We start from the raw sequence: 25,655 nt of genomic DNA, 5'->3' as shown, positions 1-25,655 counted from the left end.
GTCTCCAAAGATATGTTTGGGCTCAGTTTGTGACTGCACAGCAAACATTTCAACTTGCTTCCATGAGGATTAAGAGAAACCGACTTGACTGCCCTAAGCATTACCTGTACTCCTCCCCAGTGTCAGGAGCCAGGGAGACCATCCATTTTGAACCAAGCACTGGGAGGCCTAGTGGGCTCTGTCCACAGAAGTTTTATTTAAAGGGGTCTTTGTTGTTGGTATTGTTCCTCCGGCAGCATTTGCAACTGCCGAGAGATTTTAAAACTCCCGAACCCACCTGAAAAGTTGCCTTTCCCCGCTAATTGCATTTTTACCAACAGCTAGTGATCTGTTAATCGGAACTGAGAACAAAACAGATGGGGGCTGCAAAACTCTTGTCGCCATGGAAACCAATTGCAGGTGTGTGGCCCAAGGAATAATAAAGCCTGGTTTGTGGTGCGTATACATGTTTAAAGAGGACGGTGTGAAACAAATCTTATTGAGGGCGGAAAGCACTCCTGGCAAAGAACGGTTGTTCTAAATGTGCTGTTCCGGGATGTATTAAATGGGCACAGGAAAGGAGATAAAAAGGTCTTGAGGGAACTGGAAATAGGTGGGAAAAACATTGTTTTGTCACAAGAAAGAACATCTTAATGCAACCATTCTGCACCCTTTATGTTAATAATGATTAGGGGTATGGATTTGGTTCAGATTTGGATTAAGATTCAGAGAGATACGGGCCTCTTCTCAAGCAAAGTTTGAGAAGCCTGTACCCAATCGGGACACCTCAGAGCTTAGGAAATCCCATAACCCTCAGATTTGTTGTCTCTTTAAAATGGGCACATTTCCCCAAGCCCCAAATACTCCATATAAGCACAGGAGAAAAGGCAGCATAGTTATTTGATTGACTGCTCTGGCTTCCAACCAGGGATAGCTGTTCTAATGTGGTTTTATATGTATTTTTGAGCAAAGCTTTTTTTTTTTTTTTTTGCAGGGTCAGAAGAATTAATGATTTCTACAGCTCATGCCATCGGTGTTGCCTAAAAGCCATTCATAAAAACCATAATAGTTGTGAGTGAATGTCTACAGGCGACCAATAAGCTAGGAATGCAAGCTCCTTTCACAAATTCCCTCCACCCCATAGGGAAAAATGCATAGAAGGGGAAACAGTACTGTTCCTGGTGTCTTCAGTCCACTCTTTCATTGCCCCCGAAGGATTTGCCCCCAGATCTCCTACAGAGGGATCTGAAATCTGAAAAGGGACATCCACATTGTTATGTGCATCGGTGCTCTACAGAATTGGGAGCCATGTGTTATTGGAGAGATCATTTACACACAGAGAGAGGTCCCTCCTCAGACCTTCAGTTCTCTGCATGATGAAAAAGGTCCAAGAAGGCCTGCAACGGAGGCTATGTGTGACTCGTTCAGTTTGGGTAATCTGCAGGTTGAGCCATTGCATTGTTGAAAAATATAGAGCAAAATAGTAATTTTTTTCTGAATCCAGTCACGCATTATTTCAATAGAATGTATTAGCAAGTACGTATACTAAAGACTTTAGGGACACGGGTGGCGCTGTGGGTTAAACCACAGAGCCTAGGACTTGCCGATCAGAAGGTCAGCAGTTCGAATCCCCATGACGGGGTAAGCTCCCTGCTCCTGCCAACCTGCTCAGTCCCTGCTCCTGCCAACCTAGCAGTTCGAAAGCATGTCAAAGTGCAAGTAGATAAATAGGTACTGCTCCGGTGGGAAGGTAAATGGCGTTTCCATGTTCTGCTCTGGTTCGCCAGAAGTGGCTTAGTCATGCTGGCCACATGACCCAGAAGCTGTACACCGGCTCCTCGACCAGTAAAGTGAGACGAGTGCTGCAACCCCAGAGTTGGTCACAACTGGACCTAATGGTCAGGGGTCCCTTTACCTTTATACTAAAGACTGAAGCTGTTGATATGCTATTAATATTCTGGTCATTGATAACATATTGGAGATTCAGTGAATTCAGATAACATATGGAGATTTAATAAACACAGTAAAATCATTAAAGTCAATTAGTTGTGGGGTTTTTTTACTGACCAGTAAGGGGCTTGAAGATGTCACATTCTTTGTGACGTTAATTGTGGTTGTTCATGTTGCCGTTTCCAAATTCTTTCTTCATGGTTTGGACTCAACCAGCCGCACAACAATTTCTGCATGAAAAAAGGCTTGGTTAAGTTTACACAAAAAAGGGTGCTAAAACAATACAATCCAATAAAACATATTGTTGTGCCTGTTTTTCTCTAAAAATGTTCACCCTGCAAGGCTGTCTGTCAGATACAGTTTTCCTGGGTGTGAAGTCTTTTGGCTCATTCATAGCAAGCAGATTTTAACCAGGGAGCTTGTTAAGTCCGCACAGCAGGACTGCATTCTTGCACAGTCTTACGCAGTCAGTCGCTTCGTGAATTTTCTTTATTTTTTAAAATTGATTTTCATCTTTACAAAATCACAACTGCATAGAAACAGCAATACTGGGCAATGCATGCCGTCCGTCTATATAAAATAGTGTGGCGCACACTTGTTATTTGCTACAATTCTGTGTTAAATAAGGGGGGAAAGCATTATTTTGGAAGTTAATTTTGGGCAATTCTTCACCTCAGATATGATTTAAAAGGATGCAGTTGACTATATTGGAATAATTTAATTGTCCAGATTTAATTTTCATTATCTGCTTCTTCAGGCACAGTCTCCAACCTGCATAGTGTGCTCTGGACCTAAGAGATTGATTTGCAAAGTCTTGGAAGGATGTCTTGCAGAGAACACATGCATCACAGTACATCTGCAGCCTAGAATGGGGGCAAGATGAGATCCGAAGAGACAGATTTCCCAGAGATAACACCTGCGTCTCCAACAACTTTGACGGCTTACACATTCTCCATGGTTAACGTGAAGGGTGACCTGGCTATGAGCAGCACATCACAACAATTTCTGTGATAACACTGAAGAACTCATAAAAGATTTATTTTATTTTGCCTGCAGAGTTGGAAGCAGCCACAGTGGGAAGTGTTGAGACATTTGCAAATTCAGTGTCCAAAAAACCCCCAAGGAGATTCCAAGTTACAGCACCTGCTTATCTTTCATGTCATATAATCAGCTCCACAGTCTCTCTTATTGTGCTTTGCTTACAACAGAATCCCCATGTAGCCCACACTTCCCCCCCTCGGTCCTACAGACCTGATCTTCATTTTCAGCAGAGTGGGGACAATGCAAAATTTTGAATCAGGAAGGAAGGAGGAGAGTTTTTGGAGGACAAGTTGGTGCAGTTTGCTTTGGAGGGGACCGATACTGTTTTTTCAAACACTACAATTATATGTTTGGGTGCCTGAATGTGCCTCTAAGCTCAGGGTGTTCCTTTGTAAATTTAAAATGGCATATACCAAAGCAAAAGGAGAAGGAGAAGAAGGGCTAATATGTGGCCAAAATTCTCAAGCCCCAGCAAAATATTTCAGTCCTCACTGAATTCCTGATCAGAGATGCTTGGAGTTCTGCTTCTCTGTGATCTGTCCTTGGTCCTGAAATCTTAATCCCTAACCTCTGGCTGATATGCTCAGATGCACCTGGATTCCCATATTACATTAACAATGTTTAATGGCATTGGAGATCTTTGCAAATTGCCTTTTAGGATGCTTTGATTTACATTTTAAACTGCAGGTTTTTTTATTGTTTCACCTTCTGTTTTAACTATTTGCTGGCATTTCTGTTTTTATTGTAAGCTGCTTTCTTGGGCTCCATGATCACTGCAGATGGTAACAGCAGTCACAAAATTAAAAGATGCCTGCTTCTTGGGAGAAAAGCAATGACAAACCTAGACAGCATCTTAAAAAACAGAGACATCACCTTGCCAACAAAGGTCCATATAGTTAAAGCTATGGTTTTCCCAGTAGTGATGTATGGAAGTGGGAGCTGGACCATAAAGAAGGCTGATCACCGAAGAATTGATGCTTTTGAATTATGGTGCTGGAGGAGACTCTTGAGAGTTCCATGGACTGCAAGAAGATCAAACCTATCCATTCTTAAAGAAATCAGCCCTGAGCGCTCACTGGAAGGACAGATCCTGAAGGCTCCAATACTTTGACCACCTCATGAGAAGAGAAGACTCCCTGGAAAAGACGCTGGTGTTGGGCAAGATTGAGGGCACAAGGAGAAGGGAACAACAGAGGACGAGATGGTTGGACAGTGTTCTCGAAGCTACCAGCATGAGTTTGACCAAACTGCGGGAGGCAGTGGAAGACAGGAGTGCCTGACGTGCTCTGGTCCATGGGGTCACGAAGAGTCGGACACGACTAAACAACTAAACAACAACAGCCTAGAGACTATATTGCAAAGGGCAGGACAGATACACCAACAGTATATAAATATGGCAGTCTTTCTATTATTTTGACTTGACTGGTATATTTCATGCTCCTATGTTTCATTGGGTAGCAGCTTCTTGTGAGCTTCAGCTTCAAACAGGAGACTTGCTGAGTAAAACTGGGAAGGCATTTAAAATTTACTCTCCCACTTCCACCTCAGTCTATCAGCATTTCAGGGCATTTGCATCTAAACAGGCTTAATTCTATTACAGTAAAAAAAGCTATCTTGTGCTAATGATCATTTACCTAAGAGCAATGCATTTGCACAGCATAGATTCACTGACTTGGCAACATGAGAACCAGCCAATGATTGCATGTCCAGATAGCAGTTCTCCATGCTCTTGAATTGGCATTTGCACACCAAGACAGTTTTATAATAATAAATAATAATAATACATTTTGTTTATACCCCGCCCTCCCCGGCCAGAACCAGGCTCAGGGCAGCTAACACCAGTAAAATTACAGTAAAAACATAATAGGGAAACAAAACCAATTTAAAATACAGGTTAAAATGCAATTTAAAATGCAGCCTCATTTTAAAAGTAGCCCATAGATCAAAACCATAAGGGGAGGGAAACATAACGGTCAGACTGAGTCCAAACCAAAGACCAGGTGGAACAGCTCTGTCTTACAGGTCTTGCAGAAATATGTCAAGTCCCGCAGGGCCCTAGTTTCTTGTGAAAGAGCATTCCACCAAGTCGGGGCCAGTACTGAAAAGGCCCTGGCCCTAGTTTATGGGCTTCCACTCACATTACAACAACAACAAAAAGCATGTAACAGAGAACCAGCTCCACAGCATACTACTGGATTCAAAGAGCATTCGGTGAAGACCTTCACTTTCAAAAACAGGAACACTGTCTGTAAATAACAATATAAATTTATTGGCAGAACGGTTTAGCTGAGGGTGCAGCAAGCAAACAAACAGCAAGCAAAACTTCCTACTGGTGGTTGTGGAATCCTTATCCTCTTGAGCTGCAGGCTGAAAGATGGGGACAGAACAGCAACTACATTTGAAAAAGGGCTGTTGAACTGCAAACTTTGATTCACATAACTGCAATCTGAAGTGGGGAGAGGAGAAAAAATTATGCATTTGAAGAAGCAGTACATATTATAGCTGCTCTAACACCAACCCCATGCCTCTGGGATTGCCTTGAGCGTTTTTAAAATGGGGAAAAATCAATCATGTTTTAAATTACATTTCTGCACATTATTTGAGTCAAGCTGTAACTCTGGAAAAGGAGTTTGAAGAAATGTACACACATTGCCAACAACAACAACAACAATAATACAAAATAATGTTTATATGTATGATTGGAGCAATGCAGAACAGTTTCTCCTATGGACTCAGATACAAAGACCTTGTGTTCTAAAAACAGCCCCGATGCTTGCAATAAAAGCACCATGGAAGAGCTCCTTTGGACTGAAAATTATATGCATCATGCAGATTAATAGATATGCAATAAGTTACATAACGTGTAGCAATAATTATATTGCAGAAATAATAATAAAAAACCCTCCAAACAATAAATAAGATGTCCTATGAGTCTACAAAGGAGCCTTTCCTCGTACAGAAACATACATTAAGATGAATGCAATTTCTAATTACCAGATTTGCATTTAGATAAATTGCTCATAGATCACAGAGAGGGAAAAACATATTCAAGCCGGTTCAGTAATGATTAGTACTTAAAGAGCACCAAATAATGTTGTAAAACATCCAAGGTTAAGGAAGAGCAGAAGGCAAAACATTACATTTACAGCATATAACCAGAGGGAGTTACTCCCCAGGAGTTTGTGCTCCAATAGCCTCTTGACCTTTTGAGAGGTTCTCAAAAGGAGGTTCCTTCTCATTCCTGCTGTGTTTGACTCTACAGATATTACGCACCCTGTATTCTTTGATGACAAGGTCAAATCCACTCCTGCAGAGACTCAGGCGATTACATTTACTAGAATAGTCCTTAGAATTTGTTCGGCTTGATTTTGATACAGAGGATTGACGCAAACCACAAGACCATGTTGAACAATGACTGGAGAAACTCGAAATTTCATTGAATGCTTCAATGAAGCACACCGTATTGATCTTTCTCTCCCACCTTGTACCTTGTCTCTTATTGCGACACATTAGGAGGTAACTAGTGACCGAGACTACTGGCCTTTCCAATTCCCCAAAGAACTCTTTCTTAGTCCTTGCCCCCATCATTGCTGCTGAGCCCTAGTCCTTGTTACCTCGCTTCTTCATGTCCCAAGTTATTGTCAGCAATAAAAAAATATTGTTTTGATACCCTCAACTTCCATGCGATTTATTTTGCTTCCAAAGAACCCCATCGTTTATTCAGTTCACAATTTTACACGTGTGTGTGTGTGTGTGCGCGCGCGCGGACGTGCTTGGAACAGTAACTTGCTTGCAATAACCCAATGATCAGAAAAGCCGCATTAATAGAAGTGTTTCAGTTCCAAGAACCACCTTTTATTCTGAAGAATATATTGGCTTTTAAAGCAACATTTTTTGCAGAAGGGCCTCTTGACTTTTAAAGCCGGCAGTTCGGAATCGACATGAATTACAGTCTTACCTTTTCTTTCCTCTTGCCAAGTACTCTGCAGATGGCACAATTGTATTCATTACAATCCCTTTCAGGTTTCATTCCCTGATTCGTAGTCTCTCATTTATTCAACATTCTTGCATTTATTTCTTTGCAGTGCTGCACCTGTACTTTTAAACAATATACATCTCTTCCACCCATAGCGACAAATAACGTAGGTGCACGAGAGAAATAAAAAAGTCCACAAAGTGTGGTTTAAAGACCTTCATACACTTGCCCCCTCACTGTGGTTTGTAAACAGCTCCAAGGCTATTCAAAGTATCAAAGCTGCATATGGAATTGAGCTGTTGCCTTGGGAAGAGCGGCACATCTGTGCCATTAGAAAAGCACCAGAACCATACAGAATGCAGTTTGACCATTTTAGCTGCTAGCTAGCTAGTGGGAAGGGACGCGGGTGGTACTGTGGGTTAAACCACAGAGCCTAGGACTTGCCAATCAGAAGGTCGGCACTTTGAATCCCCACGACGGGGTGAGCTCCTGTTGCTCGGTCCCTGCTCCTGCCCACCCAGCAGTTCGAAAGCATGTCAAAGTGCAAGTAGATAAATAGGTACCGCTCCGACGGGAAGGTAAACAGCATTTCCGTGCGCTGCTTTGGTTCGCCAGAAGCGGCTCAGTCATGCTAGCCACATGACCCAGAAGCTGTACGCCGGCTCCCTCGGCCAATAAAGCGAGATGAGCGCCGCAACCCCAGAGTCGGTCATGACTGGACCGAACGGTCAGGGGTCCCTTTACCTTTACCTATCTAGTGGGATGGAATCCTTGAGATTCCAAGTGTCTTCTGTCTGGATGAACAGTGCATAGTAAGAATGCATGTTGGCACGACCTCTTGACATTTGAATGATAATCTCAGGAGCCCTTTGGATTCTGAATGCTATTGTTAGGAGTACTTTGTGGTGATTAAAATGCCTTTAGGGTGGCATCTGGTTGATAATTGTTGATCACACGTTGAGAATCTTGCATGAGGAATGGTGATTAATAAATTTTATAAAGCTGTAAGAAAGCCACTTCTGCCTTGAGGAGGAGGTGGGGTTGCGGACTTCACGGCCCCTGCATGTTCACAGGGGGTGGGAGGCCAGCCCTCACATGATTGGGGGATTCCCGGCTGCATCACCCCCTAGCCGGCCAATCGGGTTGGTCCGGGGGTGTGGCCTGCCCCTTAAAGGCAGGTCGCAGCCGGGGATCTCCCTTTGTCAGCCGGCCAGCTACTCCGGTTTTAGCTGCTCCTGTTTTCTCTGGTTCGTCGATTCAAGACCTTTCATCAGCGAAGGATCTCGTCCGTGGATTTATAGACTCATAGGTGAACTTGTCCAAGCCTTATGAAGAACGGTTGAGGGAGTTGGGCATTTTTGGCCTGGATAAGAGGAGATATGATAGTTATGTGGAGGGTGGAACAAGATTGTTTTCTGCTGCTCCAGAGGGTAGGAATCAAACCAATGGCTTCAAATTACAAGAAAGGAGATTCCGTCTAAACATCAGGAAGACCTTTCGGACATTAAAAGCGGTTTGACACAGGAAGAGACTCCCTCAAAAAGCGGTGGACTCTCCATCATTGGAGGTTTTTAAGCAGAGGTTGGGTGGCCATCTGTCAGGATGCTTCAGCTGTGTGGGATATAGCTATTAATGGGGAATATGCAGGAGAAATGATTCTGAGGAGATATGGAGGTTGTCTGCAGAATTTGTACTGTTAGAATGGAAAGGGGTCAAACCATCGCAAGAGGTGTTGAAGTTTGGGGAAGTTGGATGGTTACAATGGAATGGTCTCGGGGGTGGGGTGTACATTTTCATTCTTACTTATTTAAGATTATTTGTTTGAAAAAAGAAAGAAAAGAAAAAAGAGAAGTAGAAGAAATGTTTTCAAATATAAGTGGAGGTATACAAAAATAAACATTTTCTATCTTACAAAAAAAAAGGATGCTTCAGCTGAGATTCCTGCATAGCAGAGGATTGGACTAGATGACCCTGGGATTCCCTTCCAACTCTACAATGCTATTATTATGTTTCCCCTCCTCCTAAATTTGTGATATGTAACAGATTGCTGAAATGCTGTATTTGTGGTCAATAGTATTGACCATTCTCCTCACAGCTTTTTGGGGTTGTTTATGCTATAACACACGTTCCAGCATAAAACTGGTAGTATGGTCACTATTATTCCATGGTATACATTTAATTAATGATGGAGTGAGTCATAGGCACTCCATAGGGCAGGTGTTCCTATTATGTGTGCTGGTGCATTCAATAAAGAGGCTGCATATTCCTTTCTGGTGCTTACATTGGTGTGTGGATGTTACAAGCTTTTTACAGTAAAGAAGCCTTTTAAACATTATGCCTGTCACACAGACCACATATGTGCATAATGGCAGCCTCATTATGCAGTCAAATGTTTAAAGTGCCCTCAACTTTAGACCATTTTCCGATTGCCTTTTTCCAAAAATGCTCAGAATACTATAAGTGCGATGCCCACATGCACTCTGCTGCTCAGTGTGCATAAAAAACAAATGTGCAGAAAGCTGATAATCTGAAATGGCTTCCCACATAATTCCAACAATTTCCCCCAATCCATTGCAATTCCCTCCTTTTTCTCCAGGTTGTGATTGCATGCTGGGAACAAAATGTTTTTAAAAAGTTCACTGACAGAAATGGCTTGCCAGGTGGGAGCAACCCCCAGGTCAGTTTTGGTTCCCAATTGTTTACTGCGCCGCAGAGCGCTTGTGTGAATGGGCATCCCAAGTCACTTTTAGTTTAAATGTCTGTAGGTTGGGGCTGTGTATGGAGATAAAATGGAAGGAGTTCCGCCTTCTGCCTGTCTACAAAAGTAGGTCTATTCTTGCTCCCACAGCAAATGAAGAAATGCACTTCCCCCTTAAGAAAACAGAAATGCTTCAGTTACATGCTCAATGATCACAATGATAATAGAGAGCAAGCCTTCTGAGAATGTACACAATCTAGCGGCAGAATCAATTTATCAGCAAGATTTTATATTTTCGGGGAAAGGAAGAAGCCACATAACAAAAGCAGCTCGAGTTGGGTGAAAAGAAAGCCTTTAATTAACACAATGCATTGCAATTAAATTTAGAAATTAACTTCCAAACAGCTTAAAGTGCAAACTCTTAAGATGCCCTGAACATTCTGCTCCCTTTGAAGTGAGGGGATTAGTCCTATTCAACTCCTTTAATTTATATCTATATGTTTATACTGGAGGTGAAGTTGTGGAGCATCGTTGCTGTCCATTGTGGCACGAATTGGAAAACGTTTCTTTACCCAAATATAATTCTTGGATTGCACTGAATACACTCCAACCTGCTGATGTAAGCTATAACTTAGGAAAAGAGCTAGGGATAGGACGGGTAACACTGCAAGGAAGTATGCACATTGTCAGGATTTTATGCAATGCAAAGGAGCAATGATTATTTTGAAGGATAGCCTTTCAAGTGATGTCTCTTTGGAAACATCTTTCCACCTGAAAAGCAGTGTGTAGTTCAGGCGCCAAGTATAACTTTAAAGGCTTAGCCATTTAAATCCAGCGGCGAACAGCTGCGATGGCCGCTCCAAAGGTCCGGAGTGCAGGATGCGTTCCTTTATATGACATCAGGAGGGAACCCGCCTCTGCAACAAAACCTGCACCTTGCAGCTGCTTTGCTATTTCTTCTATATCCCAGCGTCCTTCCTCTTGCTTGGCCAGCAAGTGATTAATCAGGTGAGGATAAAGGACAGTGGAGATGCAGTCTGCAACCAAGTTCTCATCCAGGAGCAAGGAAAGCAGTTCAGAGTCACAGTTGGAAGCATCAGCCTATATGGGAGGGCAAAAGAACACAACACAAAGCTAATCTTATCAAAAAGGACCAGTACAATTCTCCAGAACTTCATCGTGCGGATATGCAGTTGGCGTTCATGCATATTTACCAGTCAGCCCACCCAGAAATACAATTTTCTGCCCTTGCACAAGGGTCGGGACCCTTACGATCAATCCCACAAGCTGTTGTGTTTGCAAGAGTGGCTCATGAGGTTGCGACCCTCAAGCTACCACTGACTTCCAGATTAAAGGTAAAGGTAAAGGTACCCCTGCCCGTACGGGCCAGTCTTGACAGACTCTGGGGTTGTGCGCCCATCTCACTTAAGAGGCCAGGGGCCAGGGCTGTCCGGAGACACTTCCGGGTCACGTGGCCAGCGTGACATCGCTGCTCTGGCGAGCCAGAGCCGCACACGGAAACGCCGTTTACCTTCCCGCTGGTAAGCGGTCCCTATTTATCTACTTGCACCCGGAGGTGCTTTCGAACTGCTAGGTTGGCAGGCGCTGGGACCGAGCAGCGGGAGCGCACCCCGCCGCAGGGATTCGAACCGCCGACCTTTCAATCGGCAAGTCCTAGGCGCTGAGGCTTTTACCCACAGCGCCACCTGCGTCCCTGACTTCCAGATTAGTTGGTGGCAAAACTGGCTTCCAGCAGACTAAGCTACTTTGAGTGCCAGTACAGCAAGCTTAAGTGATTTGTGAACAGCATGCCCTGTCCCTACAATTTATCCAAAACCTATTAGGTAAGGTGAATTGACACTAAAGCTGGCCTCATGCTGATATGTGCATATCTGTATATCTTATTTAAAGGTTAGCTGATTTAGCAGGGTGCTTTCACAGAATGCCACACTTGTTTTAAACAGAACAAAGCACACTTTCAACCTCCAGGTAAAAACGAATGAGGAAGCCATTCGAAGATGCACATAAAAAGCCAATCCACCCTCTAAGAAGCTGCATAAAACCTCACTCATCCACAAGTGCAACTCCAGCAGATTAAACACTAATTATCCAACTATGTTTAGAAAGAGCGAATGCCTCTTTGTCTGGCATATGTTTTAAAAAGATATATAAACATATATTGTTGCTACTCAGTGTGTGTGGCCACTTTCTGTATTCCGATGACTGCCACAGCAGGAAGAATTATTCAGGTGGCAGCAGCCGAAATGTCCTGTGGTCCCCCACAGTTGCCAGAAATGCTTCAATGGTCCACGATGACTCCACAGTGAAAATTATTTAGAATTACAGCTTGCCTTATCTCAGTGGTTCAGTGTATAACACAGAGTGGTCTCCAGCCCAGCAGCCAGATGCCTGGGCAACACTTGCTCAGCAGGGAGGGCAGCCCCTGAATGGGAGGCAGGCAGCACGAGTCTCCCCCTTGAGCTACTGCAAAATGGCCTGAATCCCAGCCTTCAAACCACAGTCATCATCAAATCAGATGGACCTCAAGGGCTGTCCTATGGAAGAGGGAACAAGCTTGTTTTCTCCTGCTCTGGAGGATAGGACTCTAACCAATGGCTTCAAGTTACAAGAAAGGAGATTCCGACCAAACATCAGGAAGAACTTTCTGACAGTAAGAGCTGTTCCACACTGCAGCGGTCTCCCTCAAGAGGTTGTGGACTCTCCTTCCTGGGAGGTTTTTAAGAAGAAGCTGGATGGTCATCTCTCATGGATGCTTCAGCTGAGATTCTTGCAGTTCAGGGGTTGGACTAGATGACCCTGGGATCACTTCCAACTATACAATTCTATGATTCTACAAGAATACTTTGTACAAAAGAAACAGGCTAATTCTACTTTAAGGACAGCATAGTAAACCAGTGTTCCCCAACCTTGGGCCTCCAGCAGTTTTTGGACTACAATTCCAATCATCCTTGACCACTGGTCTTGCTAGCGAGGGATGATGGGAGTTGTAGTCCAAAAACAGCTGGAGGCCCAAGGTTGGGGAACACTGGTCTAAACCACTGAGCCTCTCGGACTTGTCCGATCAGAGGTTTAGTGGTTTGAATCCCTGCGACAGAGTGAGCTCCTGTTGCGCTGTCCCAGCTCCTGTCAACCTAGCAGTTCAAAAGCATGCCAGTGCATGCAGATAAATAGGTACCACCATGGTGGGGAGGCAAATGGTGTTTCTGTGTGCTCTGGCACTTGTCACGGTCCTCCATGCACCAGAAGTGGTTTAGTCATGCTGGCCACATGACCCAGAAAGCTGTCTGTGGACAAACGCCGGCTCCCTCAGCCTGAAGCGAGATGAGCACTGTACCCCATAGTGGCCTTCGACTAGACTTAGCCATCCAGGGGTCATTTACCTTTTATTTAGCTTTTTAGTAGCTGTATAATGCATACTGGTGCCATGGTGCCTGCAAAGTTCTTCATTGGCACCCCCAGGAAGGGCCCCACACTCTGAGCTTTCATTTTGGTAAAGTCACATCAAATCAAATCTATTTTGTCCCCACTTATTTGTTTCTTTCAGACTGAATTCCTTTGTTTCACTAACTTTTCATCCATTGAAAATCTGAAAGCTACATGATAGTGGAGGGGACAGCGTTTCCCAGGTTTGCGAACCGTGCCCACAAATGCTAACAGCACAAACCTAACTACCGTATTTTTTGCCCTATAGGACGCACTTTTTCCCCTCCAAAAATGAAGGGGAAATGTGTGTGCGTCCTATGGGGACACACCAACCCCTCTCGCTCTCCAGGCTTCAGGAAGCTATCCCCAAGCCTTGGGAGCTCGCGGGAGTTCCCGTCAGGCTCCCAAGGCTTGTGGATAGCAGTCTCCAAACTAGGTGCGCCCTATGGGCCGGTGCGCCCTATGGGGCGAAAAATACGGTACATCAACTCAGAAGGAAGCCCTGTTGAATGCAGTGATGCTTACAATAAGTAAGTAAGCATCATAAGTAAGTGGAGTTAGGAGTGCATTCTGATCCCTGAATACTGAATTAAAAAAATGAATAAATACAGATACTCCGAGAGAAGAGGTGCCAACGTATTTGCTTATTTGAAGGAATGATCCCAACAACCCCCTACTATCGCATGGAATTATAGCTTTGTTTCAGGAAGGTGAAGAAAACCAGATGAATGCCAATGTACTGGAATCCTGGATTCATGTGCTGTCTGGGCTCTGATATTTGATAATTCTGAAGCCTGCACTAAAGACAGGTGGAGAAAACCAGAGGAGTTCTCAATTAAACATGCAGGCAAGAGGAGTGTCTGGTCGATTCACTATTGGTTTTTGCCCATTTCTCTCCCCAGTGGATAATTTCTGCTTATCCATCTCTCAACTCCTAGGGGAAGATTAACTGCCAAGGAGAGAGCTAAACAATAACAGACCAGCCAGAAGCTCCTCTTTCTCGCTCTGTGACTGCAGTCCTCTCCAGCCTCCTCTGCTTTTTGTCAGCAGGGGAGCCTAAAAAATTCTCAGCAGGCAAGAGGCGGGCTGCTCTTGTCTGGCAAATGTAATGTGCAGCCTGCCTCTTAGTTGATGCAGCTATGAAAAGTAAACAAGCAAATAGCCCTTTAAGACAAGGGGAAAGAAACTGATCTGGCTGGAGGGCTGCAGCTGGAAAAGAGGGACCTAAGGACCCTTAGTGTCTTGCTTGGCACCTGTCAAATTGGGCACCTTTTTCTGTCATCACAGTGCAATGGAAAAAAGGTGTCCAATTAGAAACAAACATTGGATTCTACCAGTGGCTGGGAATGACGAATTGGGAGCAGACTTGTAGTGTGCTCATAATGCTTCCTTTACCATTTGGCCCTGTAGGTTTACCAGTCCCACGCCTGATGTCCTATGACATCAGCTGATCAGCAGGTGGGTGTGGCTTGAGTCAAACCATGCTGCAGGTCAGCCAGGGAAGAAATGCCCAGTTAAGCCCAAGAGCTAGAGGTTCCTCATTGCTGCAGAGGTAGGGAAGGCACACTGAACAGAAATGCAAAATAAGGGCCAAATATGCAAAGGTATTTTGCCAACCTAGCAGTTCAAAAGCACGTCAAAGTGCAAGTAGATAAATAGGTACCACTCCGGCGGGAAGGTAAACAGTGTTTCCATGCACTGCTCTGATTCGCTAGAAGCGGCTTAGTCAAGCTGGCCACATGACTCAGAAAAACTGTTTGCAGACAAACGGCGGCTGCCTCAGCCAGTAAAGCGAGATGAGTGCCACAACCCCAGAGTCATTTGCGACTGGACTTAACTGCCAGGGGTCCTTTACCTTTACCTTTTTATGCAAACATTAAGAGTCACATGGTATTTCCCCCACTTCTTTTCAACAGGTGTCTTGAGGGCCAATCTTTTAATACTTAACTTTTAAGATTATTAATAGGAAAGCCGCCACTCACCTTAAGTTTGATTTTATAGACTTACACAATGCAAACACTAAGGACTATAACGAGCTAAACAACAACAAAATCCCATTAAATGCTGAAAGCACCTGATTGTGCCGGGGATCTGCAGTTTCAGGTGGCCTTGACCCGAGAGCACTGCACATATGGTGTGCCCACCGCAACACCACGCGAGGTATGTTTCTGCACAGCAGGCAGGAAATGTTTTGGGCTATAATTGATGCTCATTTATTTAGCCAGGTGAATGTGAAAAACTCACACAGAGCTAAATCTGTTTCCGAAGCAGTGAAAAGGCGAGGCTTAAGGACAAAGGCATTATTGAAAAATTGAAAAGCTTCCCAAAGAAAGAACTGGGCTAAAGCTGTTTGCTCCGAAACCACTGCCCATGCAGGAGAAAAAGAATTAAGTTGGAGAACTATGTAATTGTTATTTAGCTTATTAACATAGGATCAGTATAAGAAATCCACAGCAAAGCTCATTTTCATTTTCCAAATGTTCTCCTTTAGTGTTTTATATTTATAAATTTGATTGGAAAACAAGCCAACTGTGTCAAACGTAACCTTCAATACTCTGGCAATGAATATAAAATACTATGAGAAGTGGCCCATTGCCAGCAGTGATTTTTTTTTGTTAGCTTGAGATGAAAAAGGGTGTTTAAAAGTTTTGTTTTTCTTTCAGATCTTTTGGGTAGAAACAGCGCTCTGCAGAAGCTACAAAAGATGGGTGGAAGTAAGAGATAATGCTTAATAAAGACATAGGGCATGATCCAGCCTCCATTCACATCACCCCTCACCTCTCCTGTGTGCAATAGGCTGTGTGCATGAGGGTCTTCTGTTGCCAACCCTTCTGTGAGCAGAAAGCTCACCCCCATCTCCACCCCCATTGTTCAGCCTGGACACTGAGGTCCAGCTCCGAGGGGCTTCTGGCAGTTCCCTCACTGCAAGAAATGAAGCTACAGGGAACCAGGCAGAGAGCCTTTTTGGTGGTGGCGCCTACCTTGTGGAATGCCCTCCCATCAGATGTCAAGGAAATAAACAACTAGCTGACTTTTAGAATACAACTGAAGGCAGCCCTGTTTAGGGAAGTTTTTAATGTTTGATCATATTTTTAATATTCTATTGGAAGCCACCCAGAGTGGCTGGGGAAACCCAGCCAGATGGGCGGGGAATGAATGAATGAATCAAGTAATAATAATAATTATATCTCACAAGGTAAAGTTCAAGGTTCTCATTTTATTTGGGTCCAGGATATCATAAGGCGCGTCTGATGCTTATATCCCTGCTCAATCTGTGAGATCACTGGGGGAGTCTCTATTAGGGGTCCCCCACAGCACAGGAGCATTGATGGTAACTTTCAGAAGCTGAGCATTTAGTACTGTGGGCCTGATTCTGTGAAACTCGCTCCCATTTGAGATTGGCTAGGCCTCCTCCCTATTAAACTGCAGGTGCTTGACAAAGTTTCTATTACAGCAGGTATTTTAGGTAAGTTGTATCATGAAGTTTATTGACGGAACTAAACACTTCTATCTGTGGTTCTTGTTTGTTTTAAACATCATATTACAGTATTTTGATTGACAGATTGTTTTATTAATTGTACTGTAAACTGCCTAGCGACCATCTATGGTGAAAATGATCTCATTTCCCATGAATATTAGCAATTGATAAATAGTAGTAGTAGTAGTAGTAGTAGTAGTATTGGGACAAAATGTGAAAAGTAATACTTGTCTGAAGGGTTAAAAATGAAATTTGGAAGCCACACAGCATTACTCAAAGAAATATCAATCTTAAAACTTTTCCCGCTCACACATCAAAGTTCAAAAAGCAAAATAAAAATGCAAAACCAGTACGCCTTATCCTAGAGACAAACAATTCTTAAAAGCAAACATTAGATCCCACTACCACAAACCACTTAAACAGGCAACACTAGAGTTATTTCAATTATTCATTTGCAATATTCATTGTCGAAGAAGGCCTACTTATTTCTGATGAGGGGAAAAAGAGGGAATTGGCAGTTTGCAGAAGTTTAGGCAACAACACAAGGATTCTGCAATTTCAGACAAGCCTGGGAAAGGAGCTGGTCCTTTTATTGCAGGCAAAAGCTGTCGAATCCCCAGCATCAGCACTTTCCAGCATCATCCTTTTAAATGTAAACATCCATAAAGCTGTCAGCATCATGCAACAAATGGCTAAATAATACATTGGATCAGCAAGCGAGCACTGCATTTCCTCTCCCATAGCCGTGTTTGTAAGATGTACTAGCTCTGTGCTGGGGAAATCAATAGGCTCTGATTTGCCTTTCCAGATGCTACTTACGATTCTCCTGTTTAATGTAAACAGGGGTTGAGTTTTTGAAAGGAAACCACAGTACTGTGAAACACAAAAATGAACAAACGCTTAAATTGGCATAAGGAACGCTCCCACTTTCTTGCTCCGTGGGAAGCAGAGAGGGTTCAGCTCACCTTTCCTAACAGCTGAGCTACCATCAATTCTCTTCCTTCGCCAAGGCCATTTAGGGCAGGAAATCTGGTAAGATCTTCGCCTCGCAAGGTGGTGCAGGGCCCTGTGCCACTTTGTGAGGCTGGGATCATTCCAGCCTCGCAAAGTAGCTCAGGGATGGTGTTGCTCTATCGGCATTGGTGGCGAGATGGCGTGTAGTGGGCTCTGTTCGCCCTCCAGGGCCCACCCCCAGCATGCACAAGTGTGCATCCTGGGCACCATGTAAACATACTACACCGCAGTGCTCAAGATTTGATGGATGATGACCTGTGCCACAAACTAGATATAATGGGCACTCGTATTGGAGTGCTCTGCAGACTGATATATTTGATCTTATATATACTAGCCTTTTGCACCCTTTCACTCTTGTCTGATGCTCCTAACCCTTCTTTTCGGCCTTCTTAGCTTCTTTTGGATTCTTTTGGACTCATATATATATATATGTGTGTGTGTGTGTGTATTCTGTTTTAACTGATTTTAGTGTTTGTTTTAAAAATATTTTAATTTATTTTAAAAGATTGTACCCCTCCCTCCTTATGCTGGTCTACAACCGTAATAAAGTATTATTGTTGTTGATGATACTACCCCGCTGATCAAAGCCAAGTCTCTACCTGCCCCAAACTGCACGTTTCTACTTGAGAGTAAGAAAATGGCAAATATTCGGCACACCTTTAATAAAGATCTGATTATTTAAATCTCCAAGGGGTAACAATGCAGCAAACAGAAACTTTTTTTTTAAAAAAAGTGCAGTGATATTTTGCTATCTCAGAATTTTCATTTCAGACAGCAGTAGCATTAACATTTGCATTAGCTGAATACTTCTGCCACATCCACAGGGAACAACAAGAGACAAAACCGCTATATATACTTCAAGATATTCATGTTTATAGAGCGTTAATGGCTTACGCATAAAACAACCAAGCAACCGAAGCATGAAGCAGCCACGACAGTCTTTTGTTATTTTGCTATATAACTGGTTGGGCAGATAATATAAAATAATAATGATGATGGTGATGATGATAAAAGATTGTTAGTTTTAATCACCTTGAGCACATAAAGAGAGCGGCCTAACCCTATGGTTCTGCAGATTGCAGACACAAAAGCTTTCGAAAGTCTTAGTAACGGTAACAGACTCAAGGGGCCTGGTTTCCTGCATGAAGATAAAAGAGCTAATTTATTACCTGAAATGAGGAAGGATGGTTAATTCAGCTGTTCATACCTTAGCAATAGCCGTTATCTGCTCCAGTGCCACAGAGTGAAGATCTTGATCTCTGCTTTCCAGAAGCAGCTTCAGGGACGGCAGCAGAAGGGACTGGTCGAGGAGCAGCAAACAGAGATCTTTTATGCACTGAAAAAAGCAAAGGAAATCTTGCGTAGTCAGGCATCAGAAGGGACGGGAACAAAGGGACACAACTCGAACTCGAGTTCAAGGCAACCTTGCGTCAAGTGTAAAATGAAAGTCAAACATTTAAAAACAAACTTGGGGTTGGGGGTGGGGGAAAGAAAGGAGGAACACCCTCCAGTGGAAATTAAGCCTGAGACGTTTAAAGAATAAATCGAGTAAAAGAGATTGCCTGCTGCACTGTAGATAAAAAGCGACCTGGGGATTCCTATTGTGTGATCTGCACAGAGAAGAATGAAAACACTTACACCGCCTGTGCACATCAAGAGAGGAGGCAGCCAGACATTAAAGAGAGTTTCATAGTTTTACTAAGAGCTTCTTCTTCTGGACTTGAGAGCACGTATATGCTACAGTCCAGGATTGGGGAACTTTTGGCCTTCCAGATGTTGCTGAACTACAGATCTTGTTTGCCCTAACAAGCATGGCCAATGGCTAAGGATGGTGGGAGTTGTAGTTCAGAAACTACAACTAGTCCAAAATTTCCCCAAACCTTCCACAGCTAGTGGCTGGCCATTCTTTCACCGCCACGTCCTCCTCCTGTTGGGAAATGAAGTACCCAGCAGCCTGAGATATGAGGAGATTGTGCTGTTTCTATGCCAGGTAACTGACTACAGCATCCTCGCTTCCTCCCCTGCCCTGTCCCTCCCACTGAACACCTCCTCCCTTTCCGCTGGGAAAGAAAAGACCCTGTGGCTTTGAGCCTCAGCAGCTCCTCCTCTGGACACCTTGCACTGCTTTGTCCCCCCAACAAGCCAAGGGATGGCCACTGGGCTGTAACATATGCCAAAGTTTAATTCTTCGTTATGCTGTTGCAAAATGTCCTTTTATGGTGTTGTAAAGCTCTTTCGTGTACATCTGTCATCTCACCTCTGCATCCACAGGCAGGAATGCTAATGTATCTGAGAAAAAATTGCAAAACCACTAGGATTCAACCATGATTTACTGGGACATCCAAATGCAAGCTAACTTAAAAAAAAACTTTTTAGAAGCCCCATACTGGCAATGAGTTCAGTTCTGGGACCACTTGCAGGTGGACAAGTCAAGAACGAGCTTAGGACCCTCGTACCTATGGGACCGCCTCTCCTGGTATGTCCCACGGAGGACCTTACGGTCTTCAAACAAAAACATCTTGGAGGTTCTGGGCCACAGAGAGGTTAGGCTGGCCTCAAACCAGAGCCAGGGCTTTTTTGGCTGTGGCTCCGATCTGGTGGAACACTCTGTCATGAGACACAAGGGCCCTGCGGGACTTGACATCTTTCCGCAGGGCCTGCAAGACAGAGCTGTTCCATCAGGCCTTTGGTAATCCTCACAGAACTCTAGCCCAATGGTTGCCATTAATCTGATTTGAACTGATTTTATAATGAAATGATTTTAGAATGTTGTATCATTTTACTGTTTTTAGCCGCTCTGAGCCCGGCTTCAGCTGGGGAGGGAGGGATATAAATAAATTATGATGATGATGATGATGATGAAGCAGAGCTGAGCAGCCCTACTTCTATCTACTACCAATACCTATTCACATTTAAATGGAAATGGACAGGAAGGCCAGAAACTAGACAGCATCTAAATACTTATTTCCTTGTGGAGTGAGACTGGAATAAAAACAAGAAGTTGTCAGAAGCCAATACTGCTGTGTGACAGATCTGTTCTTTAGAACTTCCTGCACCCTCACTATACTGGCCTGGTTCACATGCCAGGCTAAGTTGTTGAGTTTATTTGATTTAATATTTGTATTTGTGTTCACAATGCAAATGTGAAAATGCTGAGCTCAAAGCGGCCCAAAAGAGCATTGAAAAACAATAACCATTGCAATCGCTATTAATTTAAAACCTGATAGCATATAAAGCAAAGAGTGAATTAAATCCAAACAATTAATACAATTCAATAAAGCCATAGTAACTCAATGGTATTGCCAGGATACTTCCTAATCACATGGAGAAAGAAAGAAAGAAAAAAAGGATTTAGCTGTTGGTTATCCAATGTACTGGGATCCACATTCACTATACATGAATTATAGACACTTACACGGAACTATACATTTAAAAATCATTTGGGGTGGCTGGGCAAGGTTGCTGAGTCAATGGTGGCTTCAGGCTTCAGGCCTAGATTCAAACCATGGCTTCCCAGGACTGCACAAACATGTGCGCTTCTCAAAAGCATCTCACAACCACTTTGCTCCTGGCTCTTTTCAGTCCTCTGCTGCTATATCTCATGGTTAATCTCTCTCTCCTTGTAAAGCACATGTCTAGGTCTTGACAATACACTAACTTAAACCTTGGCTTAGCATAACATGGTGTGTGTGTGGGGGGGGGGAGGATAGGAAAAAAATAATAGGAAGAAGCAAAGTGGTTGGGACTCCTTTTCTGGGATGCCATACATTTGTGTTGTCCTGGTAAGCCATAGTTAGTATTACTGTGCTGTGTGAACAAGGCTATTGTTTTAGACACTTGCAGAAAGCTTTTTTTTATTATTTCAACAATACTTGCTTTTAAAGTTCTGCTGCTTTTATCTGCGCTTTTACTGATAATTATCTATGGACACGTCTTATGATGAAGTGGTTTCTACATTTTTCTCGATAAAATAATAAAAAAGAAGTATTCATAATGCCGACTGTGTGCTTAGCTGGCTCCTGAAATCGGCAGCAGCTAAATCATGCAAATTTAGGATAATCACATTTCTTGGGTTAGTCTATATCACAGTTTAAGAGAAGCCCAAACAATCTCAGCAGCTCAACTATGAGTAAGCAGGAGGGGACTTTGCTCTGGGAAGGATGGTCCCATGTTTGGCTCCCTGTCCGTTAGCCACTGCTAAATGGGACACAGTGTTATGCCTCCACCAGTCCATAAGTCACCACTGTTTTAGACGCATCGGTGAAACTGTTCTGAGTGTATTTCTTGTAGCTCTTTGCTACTGTGCTTTAGTTACCTATTCCCCCCCCCCCATGCTGGCCAGGCTCTAGGAACTAGAATCTTCAGGGTTCTTTTGAAAGAAATTTTATTGTTCTGTCAAGCCTCTTATGATGATGCTTCCTCACTTAAGGTTTTGATGGGTTTGCAGATATAAAATGTTACTGGCGCTATAAAACTGCTGCTTCACCCAGGCTTTGCATTCTAACAGCCATCAGCATTTATTTTTGCAAACATTGTGCCCATGGCAATAAACTGGACTTCCAAGACATGCAGAAATTGCAGTTCCAAGACATGCATTGTGTGAAAATACACATAATGCTCAGTGCTAGAGAAATACAATATTCACTGTTTCGTCCTGTACTCTGTAACACTTTCGTTGTTGCTTTTCACCAAAAATGAAGTGGAAAAGAGGCAACTTTGAAAAGACTAGAAAACTAAATTAAATGACTTTAAAGTTGACTAGTACTTTTAGTCACCCTATTCACCTATTGTTCCAGTGCAGGTGTTCACCTGAGAGTACAGCTGGTGAATGAAAGATTTAGACCATTCATTTGATAAAGAAGCAACAAAACACTCATGGGACACGAACAGCCAAATCCCAGAACGTTGCAGCTCTGTTTTGCCTTCGCCACCTATGTTTGGCATAGGCTTGCTTAACTTGAAAATGGGTTGCTAAATACCTTCAGCATCACAGTAGGAGATGCCATGAACAACCCTTCCTTCTAACTGTAAACTCAAAATCCTTGTGCTGGGGGAAATAAGAGTCAAAACAGGAACAAGAGGGAGGTATTAGCAAGCAGAAGCAGTACAAAAAGAAAATCTTAGAAAACCCAAAAATCTCAATAAAGGAGCGACCTTGTTCTCTCAAACGGCCCATTGAGGGTTGAGTAGGCTCAGTAGACACCAGGAACTATGTGATACTGATTGTCAGTTGGGGTGGGGGTAACAATGGGAAGAAAATTCAGCTTATACTTTCCCAAAAGGATGTATGGCTGGCTGGCACGCACCCTGAAGGAGCTCCATCTGTTAGTGAGTGGGTTGTGTAAGAAGGCTTGCACGAGGAGCAAAGCCCAGTGAAAACAAATGGGTGTTAGAAAGCAAAAATGCCTGATGAACGGAGGAAATAGTGCTTTGCCTGCATGGAAGGAGTTTGCAGTTAAGGCAAACTTATTTCAGTACTTGCTTACAAATGTATTCCTATGCTGAAGAAGGAAAAGAGCCCTGCTGGATCAGGTGCGCTCCCCACACTGGCCGAACAGGTGCCTCTGTGATGTTCGCAAGCAGAATGTTGACAGCAAACACAGCCACTGATGAATTTGCTACGCATGCAAATGGGCTCATCTCTTGCTAGGACTCTTAAGAAAACAAGCTCACCTCTGTGGAGAGCACATGCTTTGTCTCATATAAAGAGCGGCAGAATTTCAAAATTTCATTCCCTGCATTCTCCTTCTGGTCCTGCGGGCTTGTCGTGAGCATCATGGTTCCCAGTTTTACCCAAGGGTTATTACTAGGGCATGCTCTAAAATGCGAGAAAAAAGACATTTCTTGAAAGCAAACTGATCAAGCAAGCAAACATGTACGTACCACAGCCATCTGCTTAGCAATATAAACCGAGGAGCAAGGTATAACAGATCCAGAAGAAAAAGAATCAAGATCAAGTGGAAAGAATCCTTGCTTTGCAGCCATCAATGGGGCCAGTTGCCATGAGGGGAAGTCTCGCCTTCCAATCTAGGAAGGCAGACACCCAAATGGAAGAGAAATACATCTCTCCATAGGGTACCACCATATTTATGTATCTCTCTCCCTCTTTCTCTCTAGAGCATCTGCTTTACATGCAAAATGTCCCAGGTTCGACCCCTGACATCTCCAGCAAGGGCTGGAAACGATCCCTCTCTGAAACCATGGAGAGCTGCTGCCAGGTAGTGTAGTTTAATCACAGAATCGTAGAGTTGGAAGGGACCCTGAGGATCATCTAGTCCAACCCCTGCAATTCAGGAATATGCAGCTGTCCCTTGCGGGGATCAAACCTGCAACCTTGGCGTTATCAGCACCGCGCCTTAACCAACGGAGCTTGGCTATCCACTGGCTCAGCAGAATGCAGCTTCCGGTGTCCCTCTGAAGGCTTAATCAAAAGCTCTGCGAGATCAGAATGAATAGCAATTACTGCTCTATTTTTCCAGCTAAAAGCAAAGTTTATAAACCGAGAACAAAGACTATGAATGAATGTGCGCAGGCACAGGAAGAGGAAGATCTTTATATGCCACATAAAAAGCGGTGGCATTCGTAGAGGCAGATCGCTGCATTATGAAGACTGAATCACACACATCTGCTTTCCTTACAATGGCAAGATGTGCTGGTTTTGTGTCTACCGAGCCACATACAGGTGAAATGGGTCCATGTGGGATTACAGTATGAAAAATGAACAACACAGAATTTTGTCTGGAATGGAAGGAGCAACTAAGGAGGTAAAGAGTTCTCCATCTCCAGCATCGAATCCATTGGCATCAATAAGCAATTTTTCCACAGGCAAATTACTGGTGAATGCACTCAACATAAAATGATTACTGAAGAGGAACACTTAAGTCCTCACAGAGATAAAACAACAGCTTTCCAGATTAGTTAGCTCTGAGTAAGGCACTTAGCACAGTGGTGTTGTACTATCTAAGATGCCAACTGCTGCAGGAATTCGTTTCTTGGGCCATTTTAGTACTGTAATACATACTATTTTTTAAAAAAAGAGGATTAATATTTAGCTCATGGAAATTTGTGTGTGCCTAAATAGCTCAGTTGGGTTAGAGCATGGTGCTGATAATGCCAAGGTTGCAGGTTTGATCCCCTGCATATTCCTGCACTGCAGGGGGTTGGACTAGAATCAGTGGTGGAGAACCTATGGCACGTGTGCCAGAGTGGGCACGCAGAGCCCTCTCTCTGGGCGCGCGTGCCATTGCCCCATCAGTGCTGTTTCTGGATGACCCATGGGACCCCTTCCAATACCGCGACTCGCGGCCTGCTGACCTGGAGACCAGCATTCTCCTACTCGCAAGTAAAGCCTAGCAGCTGCGTGCTGAGGAAGGAGGGCCTGTCGGCAACCGGCCAGGAGCCTCTTCCCCACCCACTGCTGAAAGAGGGCGGGAGGCTTGTCCTCACCGCGCCCAGACCTACAAGGCAAGCGACGTACATAACTCCTCCTCCTCCTGCCCAGCCCATGCTTCTGACCTTCCCTTCTGAGGCAAATTTCGTAAGAAGGGAGCCCAGGACTCCTTGGGGTTGGGCGACAGGGAAAGTTGAGGGATGAAGAGGCGGTGTGTTCTTTCTGTGGGGCCATGTCGTGGTGTGCAGCTGCTGCCACTGATGAGTGCCTCTGCGGCGCTAGGACGGGCCTAGTCAGGCATCCGTTCTGGTTCGCGCCTTCGCAGCCGCAGGTCACCCTTGTCCAACCTCGAAGGGTTGGCGGTGGGGCCTGCAAGCCGGAACCTGGGGTGGGATAAACCAAAAGCGAAGGGCTGGCTAGCACCTGGGAAGACCCGGGTTCAGGTCATGAAGCTCGCCTGGGTGACCACTGCCTCTCAGCTTCCCCTACCTCGCAGGCTTGTTGTGGGAACTAAGGTAAAGGTAAAGGGACCCCTGACCATTAGGTCCAGTCGTGGCCGACTCTGGGGTTGTGACACTCATCTTGCTTTATTGGCCGAGGGAGCCGGCGTACAGCTTCCAGGTCATGTGGCCAGCATGACTAAGCCGTTTCTGGCGAACCAGAGCAGAACATGGAAACGCCATTT

The 25,655-nt window shown here is 44.1% G+C and overlaps 1 protein-coding gene and 1 long non-coding RNA gene across 3 annotated transcripts in view; one reads left to right on the top strand and one right to left on the bottom strand.

Moving 5' to 3' along the window:
• Positions 1-284: 284 nt before the first annotated feature.
• On the top strand, positions 285-3,333 carry LOC307212997. The gene is made up of 2 exons (XR_013837338.1): positions 285-399; positions 2,687-3,333. It is a non-coding gene; the product is annotated as an uncharacterized lncRNA (long non-coding RNA).
• Positions 3,334-9,974: 6,641 nt separating this feature from the next.
• The window catches only part of NBAS (NBAS subunit of NRZ tethering complex), a 191,475-nt gene continuing 175,794 nt past the window's right edge, over positions 9,975-25,655 (bottom strand). For both annotated transcript variants that reach the window (XM_079970285.1, XM_079970284.1), the window contains 3 exons: positions 23,254-23,398; positions 18,788-18,916; positions 9,975-10,745 (listed from right to left, as the gene is read on the bottom strand). In XM_079970285.1, coding sequence (XP_079826411.1) covers positions 10,470-10,745; positions 18,788-18,916; positions 23,254-23,398 — 550 coding nt within the window. In that variant the 3' untranslated portion in view covers positions 9,975-10,469. The remainder of the gene's footprint in view (positions 10,746-18,787; positions 18,917-23,253; positions 23,399-25,655) is intronic.

This window comes from Podarcis cretensis (assembly GCF_951804945.1).
Source record: "Podarcis cretensis genome assembly, chromosome: 3".
Classification (NCBI taxonomy): domain Eukaryota; kingdom Metazoa; phylum Chordata; class Lepidosauria; order Squamata; family Lacertidae; genus Podarcis; species Podarcis cretensis.
This window is presented reverse-complemented; position numbering and strand designations above follow the sequence as displayed.